Source organism: Micropterus dolomieu, linkage group LG03 (genome assembly GCF_021292245.1).
Source record: "Micropterus dolomieu isolate WLL.071019.BEF.003 ecotype Adirondacks linkage group LG03, ASM2129224v1, whole genome shotgun sequence".
NCBI classification, from domain to species: domain Eukaryota; kingdom Metazoa; phylum Chordata; class Actinopteri; order Centrarchiformes; family Centrarchidae; genus Micropterus; species Micropterus dolomieu.
Genome location: NC_060152.1, coordinates 8,711,954 through 8,734,105, shown reverse-complemented (window position 1 = coordinate 8,734,105; position 22,152 = coordinate 8,711,954). Strand labels below are relative to the sequence as shown.

The 22,152-nt window shown below is 40.5% G+C and overlaps 1 protein-coding gene and 1 long non-coding RNA gene across 4 annotated transcripts; one reads left to right on the top strand and one right to left on the bottom strand.

Annotated features, from left to right (window-relative positions):
- Positions 1 to 48: 48 nt before the first annotated feature.
- On the bottom strand, positions 49 to 12,340 carry mag (myelin associated glycoprotein). 3 transcript variants are annotated; one of them, XM_046045877.1, is made up of 10 exons: positions 12,235 to 12,340; positions 11,894 to 11,969; positions 11,376 to 11,744; positions 9,870 to 10,166; positions 9,033 to 9,290; positions 7,418 to 7,678; positions 6,855 to 7,160; positions 5,391 to 5,490; positions 4,672 to 4,768; positions 49 to 4,061 (listed from the first exon to the last, which is right to left on the bottom strand). In XM_046045877.1, exons 2-10 carry the CDS (start codon positions 11,937 to 11,939, stop codon positions 3,903 to 3,905), a joined length of 1,893 nt encoding a protein of 630 aa, XP_045901833.1. In that variant the 5' UTR covers positions 11,940 to 11,969; positions 12,235 to 12,340; the 3' UTR covers positions 49 to 3,902. The 3 variants fall into 3 exon arrangements, with proteins under 3 accessions (XP_045901833.1, XP_045901835.1, XP_045901834.1); XM_046045879.1 differs by having other exon boundaries at positions 11,607 to 11,744; XM_046045878.1 differs by lacking the exon at positions 4,672 to 4,768.
- On the top strand, positions 7,488 to 11,147 carry LOC123968867. Its single transcript, XR_006824555.1, has 3 exons — positions 7,488 to 7,575; positions 9,092 to 9,302; positions 10,416 to 11,147. It is a non-coding gene; the product is annotated as an uncharacterized LOC123968867 (long non-coding RNA).
- Positions 12,341 to 22,152: the final 9,812 nt, after the last annotated feature.

The following is a 22,152-nucleotide window of genomic DNA, read 5'->3' as shown; positions in this document are numbered from 1 at the left end:
AGTAATGTTGCTTTTCAAAAACAAAGAAAGGAGACAGCATGAGAAACAGATGGTTCACAGTTTTATATCAATCATCAACTGTTTCCATTTTGTGTTGATTTTTTTATGTTTGCGTGGGACTGAAGACAGATGAATTTGCTTGTGGCATGAAAGACTTGTTTAAAGTAAAAGAGCAAGCAAAGGACATCATTGCAGAAATCCTACTGTTATTAACTAACAGTGCTAATTTTCAGAGAGATTGCAAAAACCCTGATCTGAATTACTGTGTCAATCATACATGTAGAAAAAAAATCTCGACAATGAAAATTATGATCACCACAAAGTATAGGACATACTACACATTTGCTTTACAACGCACTGTGACAAAGATTAGGTTAGACATATTTGATATTTCTGCTTTTTCAAAACAATTAAATAAAAAATAACCCCTTGAGTCATTCAAAGAACTAGTTATTGACTTTGTGCATACAGGCAATTTGAGAATGCTTGACAGCATATCCAACATAAACTCAACAGAAAAATGTCTTAATAAAAGGCTAATGTGAGAATAAACAGCTGGTTGACACTAGCTTTTTGTTGCGTGCTCAGAAAACTGCATTTTTGTCCTGTTTTGGATGGTGTGTAAATAATGTTCACCTCCCATACCTAGCTTTTTGTCTTACGTACCAAATCACTTTTTAGACCTGCTTAGGTTTTGTTTTGTTTTTTAATCAAAATGGAATTCTGACCATTCACTCAAATTTAATACAGTTGGCTTATTTGTCTGCACTCTACATGTTTAATTTTAATACTTCAAACATGATGTGAAGTTTAACAATGAAGAACATGCAGCAACTCATCTGTTCCAATAATAACTGTTATGTAACTACTAAAATAGTGACAGTGAGTCACTTGGCGGCAGGTAAAGTAACATAACAATGCATACTTTGGTATACATTACCACAAACACTGGTGATCATCTGGTGAGCAAGATCTCGCTTTTTTCATATGTAGTTTACACACTCAGACCTGCACAGCATTATGGGTATTTTTCGTTATCAGAAAAATGAACCTACACACCTCATCATCTTTCTTAGCTCTGTATCAGAGATAACTTGAGGCTTCATTAACATGCTTTATTCAATCTGGGGGTTTGGCAGAGAGAGATTTATTTGGATTCATGTGAACATCTTAAACTGAAGTACTCCTCATAGTGTAATTTTCTTGTTTTCATATTGCCATTTCTGCCTGTCTTCCTACATATGGAGTTAGCAGTTAGCAATCAGAGGCCTTTGCTGTATTTTGTACTTCTACTGATTGTAAAACCAATTAGAAACAGCTCACAGGGGACACACCACTGCCTTGATGAACTTTATCCATCATTTTAAATGAGACTGCCAAAATACCGCTACAGCGTATCTCTAGCTAGAATTTTACTTTCTACTTGAGCCTTGAATCAACATCTGTACATCAGCACAATGTTAAGTTGCATATTTGATGTTCAACACACAGTATTTTAGAAATCAATTCTTGCAGAGAAAATGGAGTAGGTAATTGTTTTGCAGGATTCATTTAGACAACAAAATTGTTTATCATGACATGACATTGTTAAAACAGTCGCACATACAATACATAGTAAATATCAATTTGCATTTTCACTACATAGCCTATGTAATTGAATGAAAGTGAAAATAGACAGATTTAAAATACCAATCACACAACCGGTTGTCTTATTTAAAATGACAGACCATGTCAGTCAGTTACGGCTGCAGTGTGTCTATGAGTTATTTTTAAGCACTTTTGAGAGAAACCGAGGCGAATGACCTGCAAGATATGATGCAAAGTGAAAATAGTGAAGTGGAAAAAGCATAGTAGTGACTTCATTGGTGCGTTGAGTCTTTGTAAACATTAAAGGGGAACTCTGACTTACTGACATAAAGGTCAGGTATTTGTGATGGGCAGTACACCTCAGCCTGTTAAAACAGTTAATGTTCTCCTAAAGCGTGGCTCTGAAGAAGTTTTGCAAAGTCTGAGAAAATAACCCTTGATGATATCATCAGGGTTATCTCTGCCTGAGTGTGGAGACTGCAATTTCATTATTATTGGCAACAAATTAAATCCGGAGCATGAAGTTGACATGGACTTTTACCAGGCCTGGAGGGTCTAACAAAAATATGATATTGCTTGCATTGTGGGTATTGTAGGATACAGTGGGTTTGGAACTTGACCCATACTACTGAAAGTCAGGACATCTCTGCGTGTGCTGCTTTGAATTTGACCACTCATTTTTAAATTATGTCTCTTGTAAGTCACCCAGTTTAATGGGCATGCAATACTATATTGCTGGAGTTCCCTATTAATGGTTAATATAAAAGACAGATTAACACAGGATGTATTATACTTTAAATCAACTACAATCAGAGTCAATAATAAGGTTACTCCCTGCATGTAAACATAACCTCTGATTTGACTTTGGCTATAGTGCACACTAGTTAGAGGACGGTACTATTTACTTAACTCAAATTAAGACAGTGTTCAGTCAAAAGTGTTTGGATGATGTGTGACAAGACTGTTTAACTTCTCAAACTGGCTTTTATCCATAATTTAATACTTAAATGTGTGCCTGCTGATAAAACAGTCATGCAGGGTATTTACTATACATACTGACATCCCTTCCCCTATCAATATACATCTTATTAATATATATTATTGACACAATCATTATCAAGTTAGACTATTAGTGCGCTTTAATATTACATCACAGGTTCATCAACTGTCTTTGAATAGCACAACCAACTGGCTATTCAGCATCACTTTCTGTCATTCAAACATCTGATGCAACCCTGTGAGAATAAAGCATCAACTTCTCAAGTGAAGTGATGGTCAGACTTCCCAAAGACCCCCCACTGATCAGTGATCAGTGTCCTATGATCTTTCAGCACGATTTGAACATACACACATACACTCACACACACATTGTCTAGAGAGATAACACTGTTGTGCTTAAGGTCTGCTTTTTCCAGATCAATCAGAGAGCTAGAACCCATGTTTTAGGAACAAGAAGTAGAAGATGAGACAGACATTTTGCATTGGCCACAGTGCAGGAAATTCCCCCCAAAAAACACATTCTACAGTTAACTGGAAAATGCTGGAAAGAAGCTGTGACATTTTTCAGAACTGGACAAATTTACAAAACCTCTTCAATTATTTCATGAGGGATGGTGACTTTTTATGAGAGGCTACCGAGTCACAGCACACATTAAATACAATTATATGGAAACAAGACACTGAGATAAGTTTCCGTCTCTCGCCTCAGTCGGTTATCTTTTTGGGATGTAATTAACCAAAGGAAAGAGAGGAGAGGTTTTTCTCTCAGCTGATAGACACATAAATATAGGAGAACAAAAAGCGCAGTTACTCCTTACCCTGATGCTTCGGCTGGCAGCAGACACAGTGACAGTTAAAAGAGGCAAATGTAGAGCAAATAGTGAGACATATGCAAGCACTCAGATGTATGTCGTTTGACAATAACATCAAGAATCACATGGAAGAACATAGAGAAAGAAACAAAAAGATCGTTGGTGGTTAACACTGCATGTTTCAGAGCCCATGTACTACAACTGAGGCCAGAAATTTAAATAATTTATTTTACATTGTCCAGTGGGTCATGTTCCGACCCAAAAAAGTACCAGTTTTCCAAAATGATGGTGCGTGAAAGGGGGTCCCATGGAGGAAGGGCAGGATGACGGGGTTGTACTGGCATCGAGTGGTACATTATATATGACAAATCTGAAGTGAGAGACAAGGAGTCATCATATGCAGGGTGAAATCCAGTAGAGTAATTAGACAGTTTATGGGGCAGAAAATGTGTTGGGGCTGCCACTGCGTCTCGCATAGCCGAGGGATCAGGGAAGGATTGCGATTCATTTGGCTTTGATTTCCGTGTAGTTGCTGCCATCATCCCCCCTCCCTGAGGCCCCCTCCCTGGATCTGGTCCCGATAAACTCCAGAGCAGCGTAATTCAACTCTTGCCTCTCCAGTCCTGCCATAGAGCCCACAGGTTGATAATCCCCGTCTTCTCCCTGCAGACAGAAGAACCGATCAGCGGCACAAATCACTGGCAAGGTGCCGGCGACACCTCAGATGACAGACGAGCCCGACAGACACCATAAAGAAAAGATGTTAGTCGTTACTGGTCGACAACTGACAAGGAGATGTTTCCTGTTAGTTTGGCAATTTGTGTTAGCAATGACGCAGCCATGCAGAAGGCAGTTTCGGAAACAAACGGCAGTGTACAGAACACAGAAGCTGATATGCGAGGAGATGTATCTGTCACTGAGGCTTGTGTTTTTAATGGGGATTTTTTTAGGAACCTTACCGTAGTCTCCTCTAGAATGGAGTTAAACTTTGAGCCCAACAGCTCTGTCTTAAGCTGTGCAAGAGTTAGGGGAGAGAAAAACAGACAGAAAAACGCAGAGAAGCGATGAAAGCAAGAGAAAACAGTGTTTGGAAGGTCATGGTTGGAGCTACTGGACTGCTCGTGGGAGAGATTCCTTCTATTTTCAGAGGCCAAAATGGGGTCTCATAATTTACAACTTGTTGCAATACACAAAACTATAACCCCAAACAATCTGAGAATGGTCATCTAACCCATCCATCATAATCATAATCATTGACATCAGCATGTCTCACCACTTTCTTCCTCAGATTTTGTTTGTCCTTCTTGACTGCGCTGTAGTACAAAGCTGGGTTCTCCAGGACCACGTCCTGCCTAGGGTTGCCATTCTCTCTGGGGGACGGAGTCACATAATCAGACTCGGTCTCGACTGCCTCTAACGCAGGGCGACACGCCAAGCCTGGGCATCCATTTTAAAACAACAAGCTCTGTAAGGTTATGCTGGAGGGCAACTATGGCTGCGAGTGACGGGGTTAAATTATGGGTTTAGTGGCTGAGCTCACACCCACTTCAGGGGTGATTTGCCAGAGAAAGCTTGCAAATTTGGGGGTCCAAATATGCCTTGAGGCTAAAGTAAAGCACATTGGTTAAGAAGACTACCTGGGTTGCATTTAGCATAGCAGGTCAAGGATACAGAAGCAGTGTCAGAGCAGGGAATTGTGCCTGCAAAATATATGGTTAGTCCAGCTTACTAACCCACTCCACAAGGCAGCCAATGTGGATCTCCAACGATTTCAACAGGGTCTTGTCGTAGCAAATAAACTGAAATTGCTCTGGAGAAATGATTCTCACGTCCACATCAATCCCACATTCACTCACGTACAATGTGCATCAATGTGTTTTAGAATGGATGACTAGGCTTAAGTGTTTCCTTGGATTTCAGAAAATGCTTAGTCAGGAAAATGACTATTCTGTCTCGCACCGCCCTTTCTATTAGTTTGTCATTTATACTCACTTCTTGTTATTGTGGCCAACGTATCTCACTGCTGCAATAATGAAAGCTATGACCGCCACTCCTCCAATGGTGCCAACTATAACTGCCATCATGTACTTTTCTGGAAACAAAAATGAGGGCATAAAACTTAATTATTGATGAACATATTGAACAACACATAGAAAAAACATGACATCAATAAGAGCATACTAAGAGGAACACACCATCTTAGGCTTCCATTATGTAGTCTACAAAAAAGGGATGTTCACTTAAAAAAAAACATTGTGATAGCATCAGTTTAGGGAAAGCTGCAGTTTTCTCGGCCAATAACGAGTATACATAGGAGGGACAAGAGCAGGACAACCGTTTATAATGTGCATCATGTACTTCTATGAAAATGAGAGAATTAAAGGCATTAGGCAACAGTTGGGCACTATAGTTTTTAGCAAACATTACTCAAACAAGAGGAAATTTCATGTGGATGATTTCCGCTGCTGATCAGCAGTACAGCATATATGGGACCAACTACAAAACTACAGTGCCCACGTTCATGGTAATGAAGGAACATTCCCACCTACGTCACCTAGTGCAACAATGTGGCTCACTGTGCTTTTAATAGTTTTTGAATGACAATGGTGGTCTATAGCACAAAGGAATATGATATATCAAGCTCTGGTTACACAGACAACACCTAGCAATATCAACTATCACTAAGTAGTGTCAATTTATTGTTACTGTTCGTGGGATTTGTTGAAGAAAAATGCCCTATTTGCACAGAACTAGTACAACCTGGGGACCTCTAGTAATTTGTATTAATCGTGGAGGCTGTCTGCGATGTTAACCCCGTGCAAATTTACATTTAAATTCCTTTTACATGGTTACGTGCCAAATCTGCCATGTCTGTAATTTATAAAAATTCCACCTCAAATTACCTACCTTTCCCAGTGGAGTCTGCTTTGGAAATTAAAAATTAAAGCATTGACAGTATTTCGGATGCAAATTCAGGAGGCTCATCTTGCTACACAGCAGGGAGACCCATTCGCAGAAAACGCAAACTCAAAACCATTAGAAGCGCAAAATCTCAAAAGATGATGAGATGGATGACATACAAGGAACATTTTTCTATCTTTTAACAGGCTCAACTGTTATTATGTGGTAGCCTACTAATAGTAACATTAGGCCTACAGGTAGCGATCAAATGCTTTCTAATCAATATTTCTCCAAAATAGTGCAAAAGCAAGACAGCCGTCTGTTTTCTAGTACTAAAGTTGTGCTCGGTGACAGTATTTGCCAGCCTTAACATAATATCTGGGGGATAATGTCAGTAAATTCAAGTGAAATACAGACTTTGCTTATATTACACAGACATGGGGGGTAATTCAAAAATCACATGATGTCTCCTAGTAATACTAATGTTGTGCGAAAACGGCCTTAAGGTTTTTTTTAATCAAACATCACTACAAGAATCAGTAAGTCTCTACTCACTCTCCTGCTGTAGCTCCAGGTGTACACTTTCTCTTCCGTACATATTGTAGATGCTGCAGTGGACGTTGACAGCAGGGCCATTGTCGACCCGTTCGCCTTTCTCCCGCAGCTTGATCATACCCGTGGAGGTGTGTCCGTCTGTGTGCGTGTAGAAGTTGAACCGGCCGTCTGTTTCGTTGATGGTGACGTTCAGGTCGGGCAGGTAGAACTCGATGGTGGGTTCAGGGTTTCCTGTGGCCATGCAGACACACTGGACACCCTCCCTCACCACCGTGCACTTTGACTCCTCCAGAAGGACTGGGGCATCTATTGAAGGAGGCAGCAAAGTAAAGAGCTACAATGCTGAATATAAATACATGTGAATATGAAACATAGTTTTTTCTCATGTATATTGTGGACAAGTGTTTGTGAAGAATTGGTAAAGAAGCTTATTTACTCAATGACTGAATATTGTAGTTCACAAAGTTGTAACAGCATCTTTAGAGGTGCTGGTTCAGGTCATTGGTCATGTCCTACTTTTTTACACTACTGTTGGGTGAAATGCAGCACATTGAAGCACTCACACTCAACAGTGATGTTGAGGGAGCTGCTGGCTCTTCCGTGCTCATTCTCGGCCAGGCAGCGGTACTGTCCGTCTCCCTGTGGAGTGATCTCTAAGATCTCCAGCACTGACAGCTCGTCGGCAGTGATGGTGCCCACCAGCTCCCCGTCCTTCAGCCAGGTGAGGGTTGGGGCTGGGCTGCCCTGGGTACTACAGTGCAGGGCCAGCGAGGTTCCCTCCTGTACCGTCACAGAGTCGTTTACCACGGGCTCACGGGGAGGGTCTGCAACAATGTAGAGTTGTTTTTCTTATTCAGATTTTGAAATGTTTTTCATAATTCACTCAGTAAGTGTTAATTTAACTTAATTTAAAGGGACATTTAGTGAATTCTGTAAGACCAGATATTTTTGGCCTCTTGGGGGCAGCGGAAACAAGCTGTGAACACTGACATGTCATCACCAGCAGTTACAAAGAAACATTATCATTCATTTGGAGTCATGTTTCTAGCCATCTGGCAAATGTAAGTCCAATATTCTCTATTTTAACCCCTTTTTCGATCTCCTGATAGAAATAACTGGCTGCTGAATGCTCAACTGTGTTCACCAGCTAGTCTCTAACCGTGTTTGCTGTCTGCTGTTTGGAGCTGAGTAGGTAGTGTACAGTGGGCTTTTCGACGCCATTTTGCTCAAAACTACCAGCTATGAGAGCGGTGAGAGTGAATCAAAACAGTAAAGTTGAGGGCCAAATAGCCAAACAATGAGCTGAAACTCCTTATAAAGCTTGAGAAAATCAGAATCAGATTCTCTGTCTTAATAGAAATTTAATAAATGCAAATGTTCAATGATTATTTTGGGCAGAGGTTTCAGGCTCTCAAAACACACAACTCCTACAACCTGCTCATATTTTGAACCGTTCAAGAGGAAGATCAAGCACTCATGGTTTGTATCCCAGTTATACTACATATAAATGATCAGCAGCAGATTTTGATTATGTGGTGCGTTCACTCAGGAAAAAATAAAAGTATACATAAATAATAAAGATGTCAGCATGAAGGCCTATACTAAATCCACTTAATTTTCTAATGTGGTATTGATCAACACTATTGTCTCACAAAGAAATACAAAAATAACAGCTGCAACAAAAAAAAAGTGGATTAAGGTTATACAGCTTCAGGGAGATATCAGAAAACATTACATCTTCATAAATATTTTATTTGTTGTGAAGTTTAAAAGGCAGTGGCATTCTAAGTTCACAGTCTTGTTGTGTCGTGTGTCACTTGGTGTTTGTACAAAAAAAAATAACATTGATTATATTTGATGATATTTATGATTAGTAGGTTGTATGGATTTAGGCCACAGATCTGTTTTTTCCGCAATATTGCACTTCTTTACTGTATTGTCCCCAGAATAGTGTTTGGAGGCTTTATGCGTGTTCCATGTTGTAATCCATTGTACCTGTTGTGAATCAACTGCCATGTTTTGACCAGACGCAAGCTATAAACTTTAGGAGCCACATTGCAAGTTCAACATGGGCAAGTATTTAAAACTACCAAATGCTAACCCAATGTAGCTTGCTGTGTCCCAATTCCCTATAACTAACTAAATACAGTATGTACAATATGTATCTCAGAGACTTACACTTGACAGCCAGGTACAATGAAGTGTTCATGAGGCCATAGCCATTGTCCCCAATGCAGGTGTAGACTCCCTCCTGTACAGGCGTCACATCGTCCAGGGAGAGGGTGACATTGGACGCCGTGTCCCATAGAAGCTCCTGGTCTCCGAACATCCAGGAGATTCTGGGAGGAGGGTTACTGTCCACCTCGCAGTGCAGAACCACAGAGCTGCCCTCCATCACCTCTGAGGACACGTTCACCCACACAGAGCGTGGAGCGTCTGGGAGGGAAAGTAAGAAGGAGAATATAATGTCCCTAGACTTATCTGTCTACAATGACGGTATCTTAAAAAATACTTTGACCAAATACCTACAATACTGATGATATTCCAATCAGCCAATTTATGATTATTAGCAAATGTTAGCATTCTAAAACATTGCAAGGTTATCGTGCACCATGCATGCTGATTTTAGCGTTTAGTTTACTGCCTTACAGAGCCATTAGCATGGCTAAATTCATTGTTGACTGCCATGTTTTGTGTCTGGTCTTTTTTGTGTTTTGCTGGATGTGGAGGAATGGCTGTCAGCTGAAAGCTAGCTTTAGTGTTAGCTCCACGATTGTTAAAACTTAAATTTGGAAACACTGAAGACTTTTTTTGTGTTTCTGTGCATGACACAAACTCTAAAGTGGATATGTTTGGGCCACCTCTGAGTCATTGCCTGGAGGCCACTCAAGACAGAAATTTGCTTAATAGGAATTCATAATTGCTGTTGAGACCTGATCACATGTCAGACACAACAGCCCCTTTGAGATTATAGATATATTTTTGTCCTTACACGGGTGTGCGTTTTTAACTTACACTTGACATCTAGAGAGATTACCCTCTCATAGACCAGTGTGGTGTTGGGGTAGTACACCCTGCAGCCCAAGAGCTGCCCGTTGTGCATGGGTCTGGGTGTGAAGGTGAGGGTGCTGGAGAGTACAGCTGTGTTGCTCTCCTCCAGGTAGTCAGAGCTGAATTCGGGGTCGGGCAGGTAGTCGGTGTACATCCACTGGATCTCTGGAGTCATGTCGGGGCAGTTGTCTGGAGCGTAGCATGTCAGCTCCAAATCCTCATCGCTGACAATCTCCTCAGGGACATCAATGTTGGGTTGATCTAGTGGACAGGAAAACAAATTATTCGCTTTCTTTAACGAAATATAATAACAGTACTTTTATTTGTAAAGCAGCATTTTTATCTTCATGCAGAGATGCAGCAAACTTAAACAGACAACTAGAGCAAAGGTACTGTATCAATCAATAAGTCGTCTTCATCTGCTGAGGAGACTGACGTCCTTTGATGTGTGCAGGACACTGTTAATATCATTCTATGACACTGTGGTGGTATCTGCCGTCTTCTATGCAGTAGTCTGTTGGGGAGCCGGAAGCACAGAGAGGGACAGAAAAATACTAAATAAACTGATTAAGAGGTCTAATTCTGTCCTGGACTGCCATCTAGACACCATAGAAGAGTTGGGTGAGAGGAGGATGTTAGCCAAGCTGACGTCAATCATGGACAACACCTCTCACTCCCTGCATGAGACTGTGAGGTCCCTGAGTAGCTCCTTCAGCAACAGACTGATGCACCCACGGTGCAAGAAGGAGTGCTACTGCAGGGCCTTCATTCCAACGGCATTCAGACTCTATAACACAGCAATGACATAATGTCCCACTGTTTGTTGTTTCTGTATCACTTATCACAGTCGAGTTTTTTTCCAGTAGTCTGTCTATTTCTTATTCACACTGTATGTTTACCAGTACTGTATATCCACAGCCCTATTTTTATAGCCTACATTAACTAAACTACATTTCTGTATATAATCTGTCCTGCACGCCTATTCTTATCTTTTGATTTCTTTAATAGTAGTCTTTTCTATTCAATTTTTATTTATTGTGCATTTTCCTATCTGTTGTGTTGTATCTGTAAAGGCAAAGGCAAGATTAAAAGTTCTTCAAAATGTCTTTATTTAAAATAAATAGCAAGCTTGCCATACAGTAGATCATATGAATTGAAATTTACTTTCTTGTTTACACGACATTTATTACTTTCTTCTGTTATATTCCTCTAAAAATAAGGTTAAATTTTAATACACAGGTTAACAGATTTGGCCATTAAATATTGATGTTGTTATAACTGAAAGATGGATAAAAACATGGTGATTGTTGCTTACTTGGTCTAATGAATATTTTTTAGTCTTTGTGTTGACGTGAATAAAGGTTAATTATTACATTAAATTGTTAATTTATTATTAGCGATAAGCTAATTTCATATTTCAGGTTTACTGATTTCAGTTTAAAGCATATTCCACTCTAATCAGTAACTTACCCAAAACTTTGAGCTCAGCGTAATCTGGGAAGGTATACATGTTGGCTCCACCAAGGTCAGCACGAAAGTAGTATCTCCCTGAGTGCTCTGTGCCGATGTTGTTGATGAGCAGAGTGCAGTTCCTCTGGTGCAAGTCACCCAGCAGCTTGGTGCGGCCCTTGTAGCTCTCGTGCACAATGTCTGTGCGTGTTTTGAAAACAACAGGAGGGAAGAGTTGAGGGTACGGCTGACCGAAGTACCAGATACCGTGAATGCCTCTGTATGGCCTGACAGCAGATGGATACATGAAGGTGCACGGGATGACCACACAGGAGTTTGTCATGGCCGAAATATCCCGAGGTACCCAAACGTTCCACTGGCAACTGGCATCTGAGAGAATATCAAAAACAGACATTCAGTGAAATATAATTACAGAAATCCTCTCCAAAGGCGTAAGATCACTGCATGCATAGTGATGAGTGCGAGTTACAATGGAAAAATATGTCTACTGTGTCTACCATCAAAAAGGAATTTATTACCATTGATGATCAACAGTAGTGGTAAAAGCAGCTCCAAACACCACATGGTCTCTGCTCAACACTGGACCATAGACCACTGGAAGACATAACATCATGTCAGTTACAGCATATGCATTATGAAGAGGTAAAATAAATCCTGAAATGTCTTGGAGCATTGGTGCTGCTGTGTGACACAGGCACTGCATCTACCTGTAAGAATCACACTAATACAAAAAATGTTTCTGAGATTTAATAGTTTAGTATCTTAGTTTTGACTATGGCATTGTAGCCAAATCTCCATCACAATCTATCTTCTTTATAAAAATATGTGCAGTGACTTGTTGATGTGACTAAGGCATTACCTTGAAATGATGATGGTTAGAAACAGACAGACGCTCTGCAGTACAGCTTGTCAGCACCTCCACTAGAGGGTGTTCACTCACACCCAGACAGCTGACAGCCTTCTTCTCTGTGAAGAAAAAAAATACTAGTGACATCAGTATCATCAGGCAATGACATCACTGACTTACTCCCCTTACTCGAACAGAGCCATATATAGTAAGTCACACAAACTCAGTGTCAGTCAGCACCTGCTTGCAGCCCCTCAGAGTCACTCATTATGGTGACCATACGTAAGCCCATCAAATGAATGACACTCAGTGTTGGCTGAGCTCTGACATGACGCCAAACTCCAGTCACCACACATCATGTCATCAGCAGATTACTGACACTATCTGTGCTGTACTAGAAGGTAAGGAAGGAGGGATAACTCACTGTATCAATGACAATGCAGTGGCATTTGTTAACCTCATGCTTTCCACCATGAGGTTTTGTTTTCAATCTCTTACCAAAAGATATATATAGTAATACTTTGATGTATGAGCTAGTATATACTATCCTAGGATTGTGTCAGGGTAACATGAAATACGATATGAGATACATGTACATTCATATCACATTCATTCTTGCTTGATATCTTTTTTAATTGAGAAAACTACAAAATTGTGTCCATTTGTGCCCTTCTTTTCTCTCTCTCTGCTTATAGTCAGGAACATCAGGTGTCTGTTTTGGATCGAAATACATGAGCATCGGTTTTTATTGTAAACTTGTCTATTGTCATTCAAGCTAGTATATCTTGCTTGCCTTCAGCTGCCATAAAACACTAACCATAAATATGATTAATGGCCAGGATTCAACAATACTTGTTGATGAATTATGTTAAAATGAGTCATTTCATGTTGAGGCACTATGATACCTCTGTCCTTTAATAATAATAAATAAATAAGAATTTTCCTTATCTTCAACAGGTATCACAATTAATTAAATTTTACTAGAAAGTACATTCGTGTGATGAAAACAATCACATACAGCAGCCGAGTATCGGACTGTTGTCAAATTCAAGTCAGCAGACACAGTATTCTGGCTGTATGATGCTGTTTCATCAAAAAAGGTTTACATGGTCATCACAGACTTTCTTTTGTTACATAAGGTGTAAAACAACAAACATAGAGACAACATGCATGCATAGCACTGCGAATTGAGTCACACTGAAATGAAAAACAATCTTTACACCATGTTTGATAAGTGCCAATATATGTAGAATTTTTTCAATACATTCAGGCCAATAATGATAATAATAAGAATCTGGAACAATCTTTACCTCCCCGGTCAAATTAAACACTATTCTGAGAACTTGTTTCAATGCTCAATAGATAACACACATACGTGTCATTATTACTTTTATCCACTGACTCGGCTTTGCCTGCTCACATTGTAACAGTCAAGGTTGTTCATTTACACGTTTAGATGTTCTACAGATTTCACTCTGCAGTTTGAGGCAGGTAACAGTAATGCAATACCAGGAACTATTGCAATTCATCTACATATGCTAATGCAATTGTTTATCAATCATTTTTGAGTGTTTAGTTTATATTTTCAACATACAAATGGGTTTTTATTTTCGCATTTTTAAAGAAATGTGTAACTGCTTAAATGCTATATAAATAAAATGTATGCTATTATCATGATTACTGTCGTAGTGCAACGGATGTAGAATGAATTCATCCAGAAGTAGAAGCGGAGGATTTAGCCTCATGCTGCAGCAGCCTGTGTGTGCAGATGGCAGGCCTAAGAGTGGATTGTGTTTTAGAGCTTCATGATTAACACATCACAACATCCCCAAGGGAATCCATGACCAATATTAGCCTTGTCGATGGAGTGAAGTGAAAAATTCTGTTGGCTCGACATTGCGAGAGGCCATGGATTTGTCACAGACATAGTTTTACAGATATTTTAGCACTTAAAGCTTACAGTTGGCTAATAGCTACCTTCTAGTACTAGCGCTGAGAGTAAAACGAAACAGTTAAGATTCTGGTCAGACAGCTAAACAATGAGCTAAAACTCGATATAAAGATCTGTAAAGCCCAGTGGAGCTGCAGATCAAATGACAATTCTCTCTAGGTTCATCTTTACGAGTTTCTTTGCTTTCACACTGTAATTTCAGAAATACTGATAAGAGCCGCTTTGAAATAAACATCTCTTAAAGGGGTAACATTTCAAGACGTCTTGGCCCATAATGCCACACTGTTGGCTGTGACAACCCTAACTTTTCTCTAATGTTGCGTCAAGCTCCACCATCTGCACTGCAACAAAAGACCAAGAGCTGGGCGAGTGTGTCCAGGCAGAGAGGCCACGCATCAGCAACGGCAGGAGAGAATAGAGCAAAGCAGCCAGGCAGGGCCACTGACACCACCAACCTCAACAACAACGACTTCATTGATGGGGCAGACAAACGGCTGGCACAGAGCACACAGCATACGTGTGCACACTTGCACAAACACGCGACCCGCACAGAAAACACTTGCCTCATACCAGCCTCAGCACCAGGCTCCTGCTCCCTTTTAGTCCTGACTTCTTTTTCTTCTTCTTTTTCTTCTTCTTCTTCTTCTTCTTCTTCTTCTTCTTCTTCTTCTTCTTCTTCTTCTTCTTCTTCCTCAATTTGTTTATCTTCTCCCTTGGTCGTCTTGTTCTGAATCCTAGATGTCAAATTCTATGGGAAATGAACAAAAAGGGAGATAAAGAGAGATGTGAGAAAGACAAGGGGAAGGGGAAGAGAGGTAGTCTGTGTGAGCACTGGTTAACATGTGTCGTGGGCAGCTCTGAATATGCATCCAGGCATTTCTGGAGCTGTTCTTTGGCCCACTAGCATTCCTTTGTTCTGTTGCACCATTTCCATGTGTCTCAGTGCCTTGAACTTTGGGCCTTGATCATACTTTCTTCTGAGGTCAAAGCAAAACATGTTGACATTTGCAGAACTTTTTCATTCTAATATTGCCCTGGACACAAGGGCAAACGCTGCATGGTGAAGGAATGATGACTCACTATCACTTTGAGTAATGTGTGTTTGAACATACGGAGAGTAGGAGGAACACAGGAACTTGTGAGATGAACATGGTAATGTAAAATTACAGATTTACATTAGTTTGATTTAGATTTTGATCTTAGAAATGTTCATTTATTTAAAACACACAATTAAACTCGACAAAGTGTCTTAATCAGAAGCCATGGCTGGATTAATTTGAACTACAGAAATAAAAGAAGGCTTCAGGGCATAATCATTGATCTTTTCAACTGAATGCAGATGTAATATTATTCCTGCTGAGGAATGTTTGTAGGCGGAGTGCACAAGCATGGATCCACTCAGAGGTCCAACTAGTTTACATATAAAAGTTACAAAGGCAAATTGTTTTCCGCTCTCATTGTTACACGTAGGGTGAGTCACTGTGTCCAAAAGCCGTTAGGCCACCAGCCAAGTGATGGCATCTACTGAGCCATGGATAACCTCAAGGGAATCCCTCGGTAAACAGTCTGGAGAAGAGCTGAAGAGGAGAATGCTGCATTGACGCTCTGGAGCCGTATACAAACGAATACGTGGCATGCCATAACCCCCCTACACATGCATGCAGCGTAAAGCATGCCAACACACTCCTCAGTGTGGGGTGTGCAGCTATGTGACCTTCCTCTGCATCCCCTCTGTGTTGTTCATAAGCTCAGCCTGCTCCATTGTCCTGCTGGGACTGTGGTCATTGTATATAGGGTATGTGTACACTGAATGTGCGAGCAGACAGAGAGAGCACAAAGAGAATCATGTCATACTTGTTACTTCTTATGTTCTTTTATCACGAAGGAATAAGCTAAAAAGACAAAAAAAAAAAACAGTAATAATTAGCATGTTGTATAAGCCAAAAGACAAAGTCTAGGCCTGAATATATGTAATCTAAATCAGTATTATTCAGTTACTCTTAGTCTGGTCTTGTTGCTGCCATGTGCAGCACATCCTCTTCTAAAATCTAAGGTGTCAACATAATTACTTATTCCACATCACGCTTCAGGGATACAGATGCTATCTGAACAATCATCTCTGCTAAATCAGGCCACGACACCTTTTATGAGTCATTTTACATTATTGAAATTGCTTACACAAACCTTTACACTCACACAAACAATCAACTGTACCAAGAAGAACATTTTCATTGTGATTATTGTCTGAGGCCCGTGTACAAGAGCATTGCAGTGGCTCTTGCACAGGGGAAAAAAGAGAATCAGAACCTTGTATGCATAACACACACTGCCCATTGTGCAACGGAGAAACTGGAGGAATCTTTCCGGAACAGGCCCGCTCACAGCTTGCGCTTTTCTGTTTGCCTGTGACGTGTGTTAGTCCACCACAAGCTAAGGCCCCCACTAAAATACTCAGAGGAGCAGATGGTCTTAAAACATGACTGCTCTCCCTCCCACACATGGAGCATTGAGCGGCGATGAGCACAGCGCACCGCACACACACTCATAGAGATGCAAACATAAACACGGAGACATGCCAATATCCAGTCACACAGTCTGTCCAAGGTACAGCAGAGTGTGCTGGCATAAATACAAGATTCAGACTGGACTTTTAGGTCATCAAAGAAAATAAAAGCATAGCTGCTTGCCTCTTGCAGTAGATATTTTAAGTGTATGTAATTTGCATAAAGTACCTCTTTATCTTGCCCATAATGTCTGTAGTATTTTGTTTTAGGGTACTTTTATCTATACTACGCATCTGTTTTTGTATTTACTTCTGCTGCTGTGATAATTAAGTTTGTTGTCTTTGATTATCTGAGGAATTTCAAATAAGCAATGACTTAAGGATGTCAGAAGTGTTTTGGTATTTGCTTGGGTGACACTCCTTGCCAACAAGTTTGTACTAATGCCACACTGTGCATTTTCCATTTCACACTCATTGCTGTTTGGCTTAAACTTCAAATCAGCATGCATTTTTTTTCTACTTAAAGATAAGACCTGCAGAGATAGATCACATTTTAGGGGTATTTCACCACGAGCACATGAAGTGAGCATGACAGTTGGTAGCTCACCAACATAACAAGAGATCAGCAGGACCAATAGCTTATTTCCATCTTTTCTACCTGGCAAACCCAATGACTCTGGCAATCCCCAGACCAGTGGGCAGATGGCGAGCCACAGGCCTCCTCTTTCTTTACAGCGCTCTCCCTTCCGCTCTGAAGAAAAGGGGGCGACAAACAGAGCCATCACCTGTTCAGCCACACAGACAAATAAAGTGTGGCCCTCTCCCAATGCTCCACTTGACTCACTGTCCCAAATCAGTGAGGGAAAGTGAGTATAAATCGGCCAGCCTCTGTCCTTCCATCACTGGTCTGATTTCAGTTAAATTTGGAAGGATGACACATCTTTGCACTGAAAATAATTCTTAGCCTGATGGGAGGCATAGGCATTCTTACATTATCTACAGGAATGATGCAACTTGAGATGTATCTAGTGTTATACTACAAAAACTCAACAAATTAAAATGAAAAGCTCAAAATCAAAACGTTAAGGCAAAAGGTGAAAATCTGAAACTCAAATGTGTCCCGCTGATGTGATTTTGCCTAACCTGGAAGAATTGTGCTTTTTGGCCCTTTGATCTAGTTCAAAATTCACCAATCGAGCCATAATTAAGAGTTAAAATGCCTCACCACCACTCACACTTACACAAAACTGCAAGACACCATAGAGAACACATATTTTCCCACCTTTGTCTCTATAAACCTTCTATTTGCAAAAGCAGTATAGGACAGGCTTCTGACAGAGTCATTAAAGAAAACTTTCTGTCTCTTATTCAAATAATGCAGACTAGCCTACTGGTTAATTACTTAATCACTTAATAACTGTTTTGGTTGGCTGTGCAATCGGAGCCTCTTCTACCTGGCATCAGATGACTGTTTGGATGTGGTAATACACTCTGTCAATTACAAGAACAGCTCACTGCTAATGGCACAGGCAGCGAAATCTGTCCAGTAATAATTGGCTGGGCTTTTAGCAGCCCCCGCTGACACTGACTGCATGGTTAACTCATGCACGCATTCGTTAGGGTACACACACACACACACACTCTTACTCATTACCTAACTCAGTCTAACTTGTGACTCATCCAACTCAATCTTTTCGCTCGCTTATTCATCATCGCATTTATGAACAATCACGCAAACAAGCCACACTCACCCTGACTGTAGGTGTCTGACCTTTAAGATAGATAGATAGATAGATAGATAGATAGATAGATATCATAAACACCCCCTGTTGCTGTTCAGTTGTGTAGGGAATCCACAGCACATGATTACAAGTTATTGGTTATCATCAATGGTTTCCAGTAAGATACGTTCCTCCTTTTATCCTCTCCCATCTGCACAAATAGACATCCCCATGCTTCTTTCTTGCTAAAAAAATTCCAATTCCAAAAGCATTTAAAAAAAACTAACTGGAAAAAAGTGCTGCCGCTCACCTGTGTAGGTGACCGTGGCCGACCCCGAGCGTTCAGCAGCTCCGGTATGAGCAGTTACAGCAGCCCTTCCCTCTGACACTCACATGCAAAGCGTCACACCAGCCCGTTGCCAGCAAGATCTCTCGCCACTCTCTGTACCAAGCCCCAACGGTGGAGAATAAACTGCCCTCCCCAACACCACCTCTGCCGCCACCACCATCACCATCACCATCCCCCCTCCCATATGAAAATCAGTCCTTCAGTGTAGCAGCATTGTTCTGAGACTTCGCCCCAAGGCTCAGCCATTCATAAATATACACGGGGCCACAAAGGACCACACTGTTCCCCCTCATCTCAACAAATATGGGTGAGGCTTTGAGCTCCGAGGCCTTTCTATCCAACACGGCCAGTCGGTTTACGCTGGACGGAACTGAGCATATTTGATCATTTTGGATTGATGGAGAGCACATCCACAATTCTTTTTTGTTTTTGAGGTCAGTGTAACAGAAGGCAGGAAATGAGTTTGGGAGGGGGTGATGCAGATGATGAGGAGGGGTAGGACTAATATGAGTGAAAGTAGTAAGGAAGCCTAAATGCTTCTGTTTGTCTTTAAGTCAAATTATGAGCTTATTATACGCTTCAGAGGCTAGAGAAACTAAAGAACCAAATTTTTGATTGACCCCAGTGACCACAATCTGCTATTTTTATTTATTTATTATTTTTATATGTGTTTTTCCACCTTCCAGGCAGCCACAGGTTTCAAATAATGTCGCTACCAAAAGGGTGTCAAATTAAGTTCTTTATCCACCAGCCAATGACTAGTGAATGCTCAAAGTGTACCAGCCAGTCAGTTAGTGACACTGATAAAGATCTGTCGGTCCCTGGGCGCTGCACAGCAGCTGCCCACTGCTCCCTTGAGGGATGGGTTAAATGCAGAGAATGAATTTTGCAACAAGTATGTGTATGTGACAATAAAGTACATTTCCTTTCCTTTTCCAGTCAATAGATTATCATTGTTTTTTGGCTGGTGAGTGAAGTAAATCTACCAACCATTTGCATTATTTTACCAGCATTTGGCTGGTGTTCATTTTGGACCCTGATTACCGAACAAAAATCCACTTGCAGAAACTTGAGAAAGGTGATTCATTGCTTCGGCTTGTATTGTTGTCAAAATCACATCATTCCCATGTGCATTTAATTCTGGTCTACATTACAAAGCAATAATGTAATTCTGACAAGACAAAAAACAAACATGGATGGATTATTCATCTAAATGATTTTCACAAGTGTCTGTAAGTTGATTGATGTAAACAAATGGAAACATGTGAAAGACTGGAGGCTTTTCTATGCTATGATTGAAAGGCAGGAATATACTGCAGAGTATTGTACTAAATTGGCTAAAACACTCCTAAACTCTAATATTGTTTCCTTACACAAAGTCACACCAAGCTGCAGAGTCCGACCACAATACAGCAATACTATTTCCACTATTTCATAAAACATCCAAGATGCCAGAAAAAAGTTATATAACACACTGAAAAACATCACCTACTAAAAAAGTATCACCTTTTATTTGTATTTTATATGTATTTTTATTAGTCTTTCCATGATTACAATATTACACATCATCTGGCAACTCAAAGATGATTGTATGGTCGCCGAGTTGGTTGTATGAATAATGAAAGAAAAAGGGCTGGGCACGTTAAGCCATTATTATTGCGTTAACGCATTAATTAATTAACACAGACAATTATTTTATCTCACGTTAACGCAGTTTTTATTATTAAGCTATTAGGCTATTATTATTTTGAAAGTCTGTTGTTCGCTGGCTCTGAATAGGCCTACACAAACAGTGAAATCATGGGTCACAGGAGGGGTGGGATGTTCATCTGCCTGCAAATCACCCACCCAAACATTCAGTGGAAGAAGGTTTCGGCAAACTATGTTGGATGCAGCAAGTGGGAGAAGTAAAGGCCTTTTCACATGGGAAGTGATTTACGCATGTCATAATTAATTTTCAATGAGAGGTGAGTGTGTAGGAAGGGAGGTGCGGGCATTCTGACAGGCGGAGCAACAAGCCGGCGTGTTCACATGAAACTGTTGCGGTCGTGCTTATCTCACACACATGCCCGCCCGCCGCCGAAGTTGAATTTTCTTGAACTTTTTGTAGGCCTCGGCCAGCACAAATCATTGAAAGAGAGACTGATCCTCGCTGTTTGTGAGTTTCTAGCAATGTATTACTGTTTATTAGGCTAAATAGTTAACATGGCAGAACATCCCCCGCAAAACTGAATGTATCAGGTAAAGTTATGTATAATTTTAACTTAAATTAAATAGGCTACAGCTGTATAGCGCACAGAAGCCGTTGCCTTGGTTACTCTCTCTATAGCGCCCACAGTTTCCTCGCGGAACGCTGGTCTCCCTGTCTGTTCACATGAGAAGCACAGAGCAACCCCATGGGGCCAAGTGACTACACAGGGGGAGTGTCACTTCCCGTGTGAAAAGACCTTTCGGCTGGCGGGCGTGTGGTGAGGCGAGCACAACAGCGACGAGTTCACAAGAATGCGCCCGCTTGTCGCTACACCTTGTGCTCGACCACTTCACCTCACTCTACAGGGACACTTGCTACTGAACACAGGCTGTTTATGCTGCTCCCTGATAAAAGAAAAATGTTTCTGCATTCTGATACCTGTTCAGAAAAAAAACAAGAAAATAAATTCATATACACTAGTATGTTAACCTTTTGTGATGTTATGATCGAGGCTCTGGACTTTGATGGTAACTTGTTTTAACAAGCTAGATGAAAGGTAACGCCCTGGCAGTGGCAAATAGCTTTGTTTTTATATTTGATTTGATTACATTAATGTTTAAGTTGAGATTTGCAAGAAATATTTCATTGCTACTGTGCAAAGAATACTGCTGGTAAAAAGCACCTTATTTGTTTAAAGTGTTTGCAAACCACATGTAATTGCACTTTTGTGTATATAGCAATAGGCTACATTTAAATTAAAAGTGCACAATACACTACTTTAGAATTAAATTTTGCGCATAACAACACGATTGATCGCAATTTTTAATCGCTGCTCAACACAATATTCGTAGAACTTAAATTGATTGACACCTTTTTAGCAGACATGAGGCATCCACGTCTGTTTGGCACACCCATATTATCAGCTATATCTGAGGTTTCAGAAAATATTAAAGTTCCCCGGTCGTGATTACAACTTAAATGTTGATGTGAACAGAATTTCCAAGTTCGAAACTCGCAACTAAAATAACTGGTATGAAATGAATGCGGCATTAGTGCTAATGTAATTGAATATCCATGTTCTGATTACCCAGCTAAAGATGTTTTTTTTATAACATGTTGTCATTTCTGATAATTCAGACATCTGTGCTTCTGAAGTTCAGTGATGGACTTCATGCAGCAGTTTGGTTAAAAAAGAGTGTCCTGTTTTAGAAAGAA

Excerpts from the sequence above, each read along its gene's own strand:
- mag (XM_046045877.1), bottom strand. The coding sequence starts at position 11,939 with ATGTGGTGTTTGGAGCTGCTTTTACCACTACTGTTGATCATCAATG. Across the intron at positions 7,161-7,417 it reads CCTCAACATCACTGTTGAGT|ATGCCCCAGTCCTTCTGGAG; the intron begins GTGAGTGCTTCA and ends CTCCTTCAATAG. Across the intron at positions 4,062-4,671 it reads AAAATCTGAGGAAGAAAGTG|GGAGAAGACGGGGATTATCA; the intron begins GTGAGACATGCT and ends TTCTGTCTGCAG.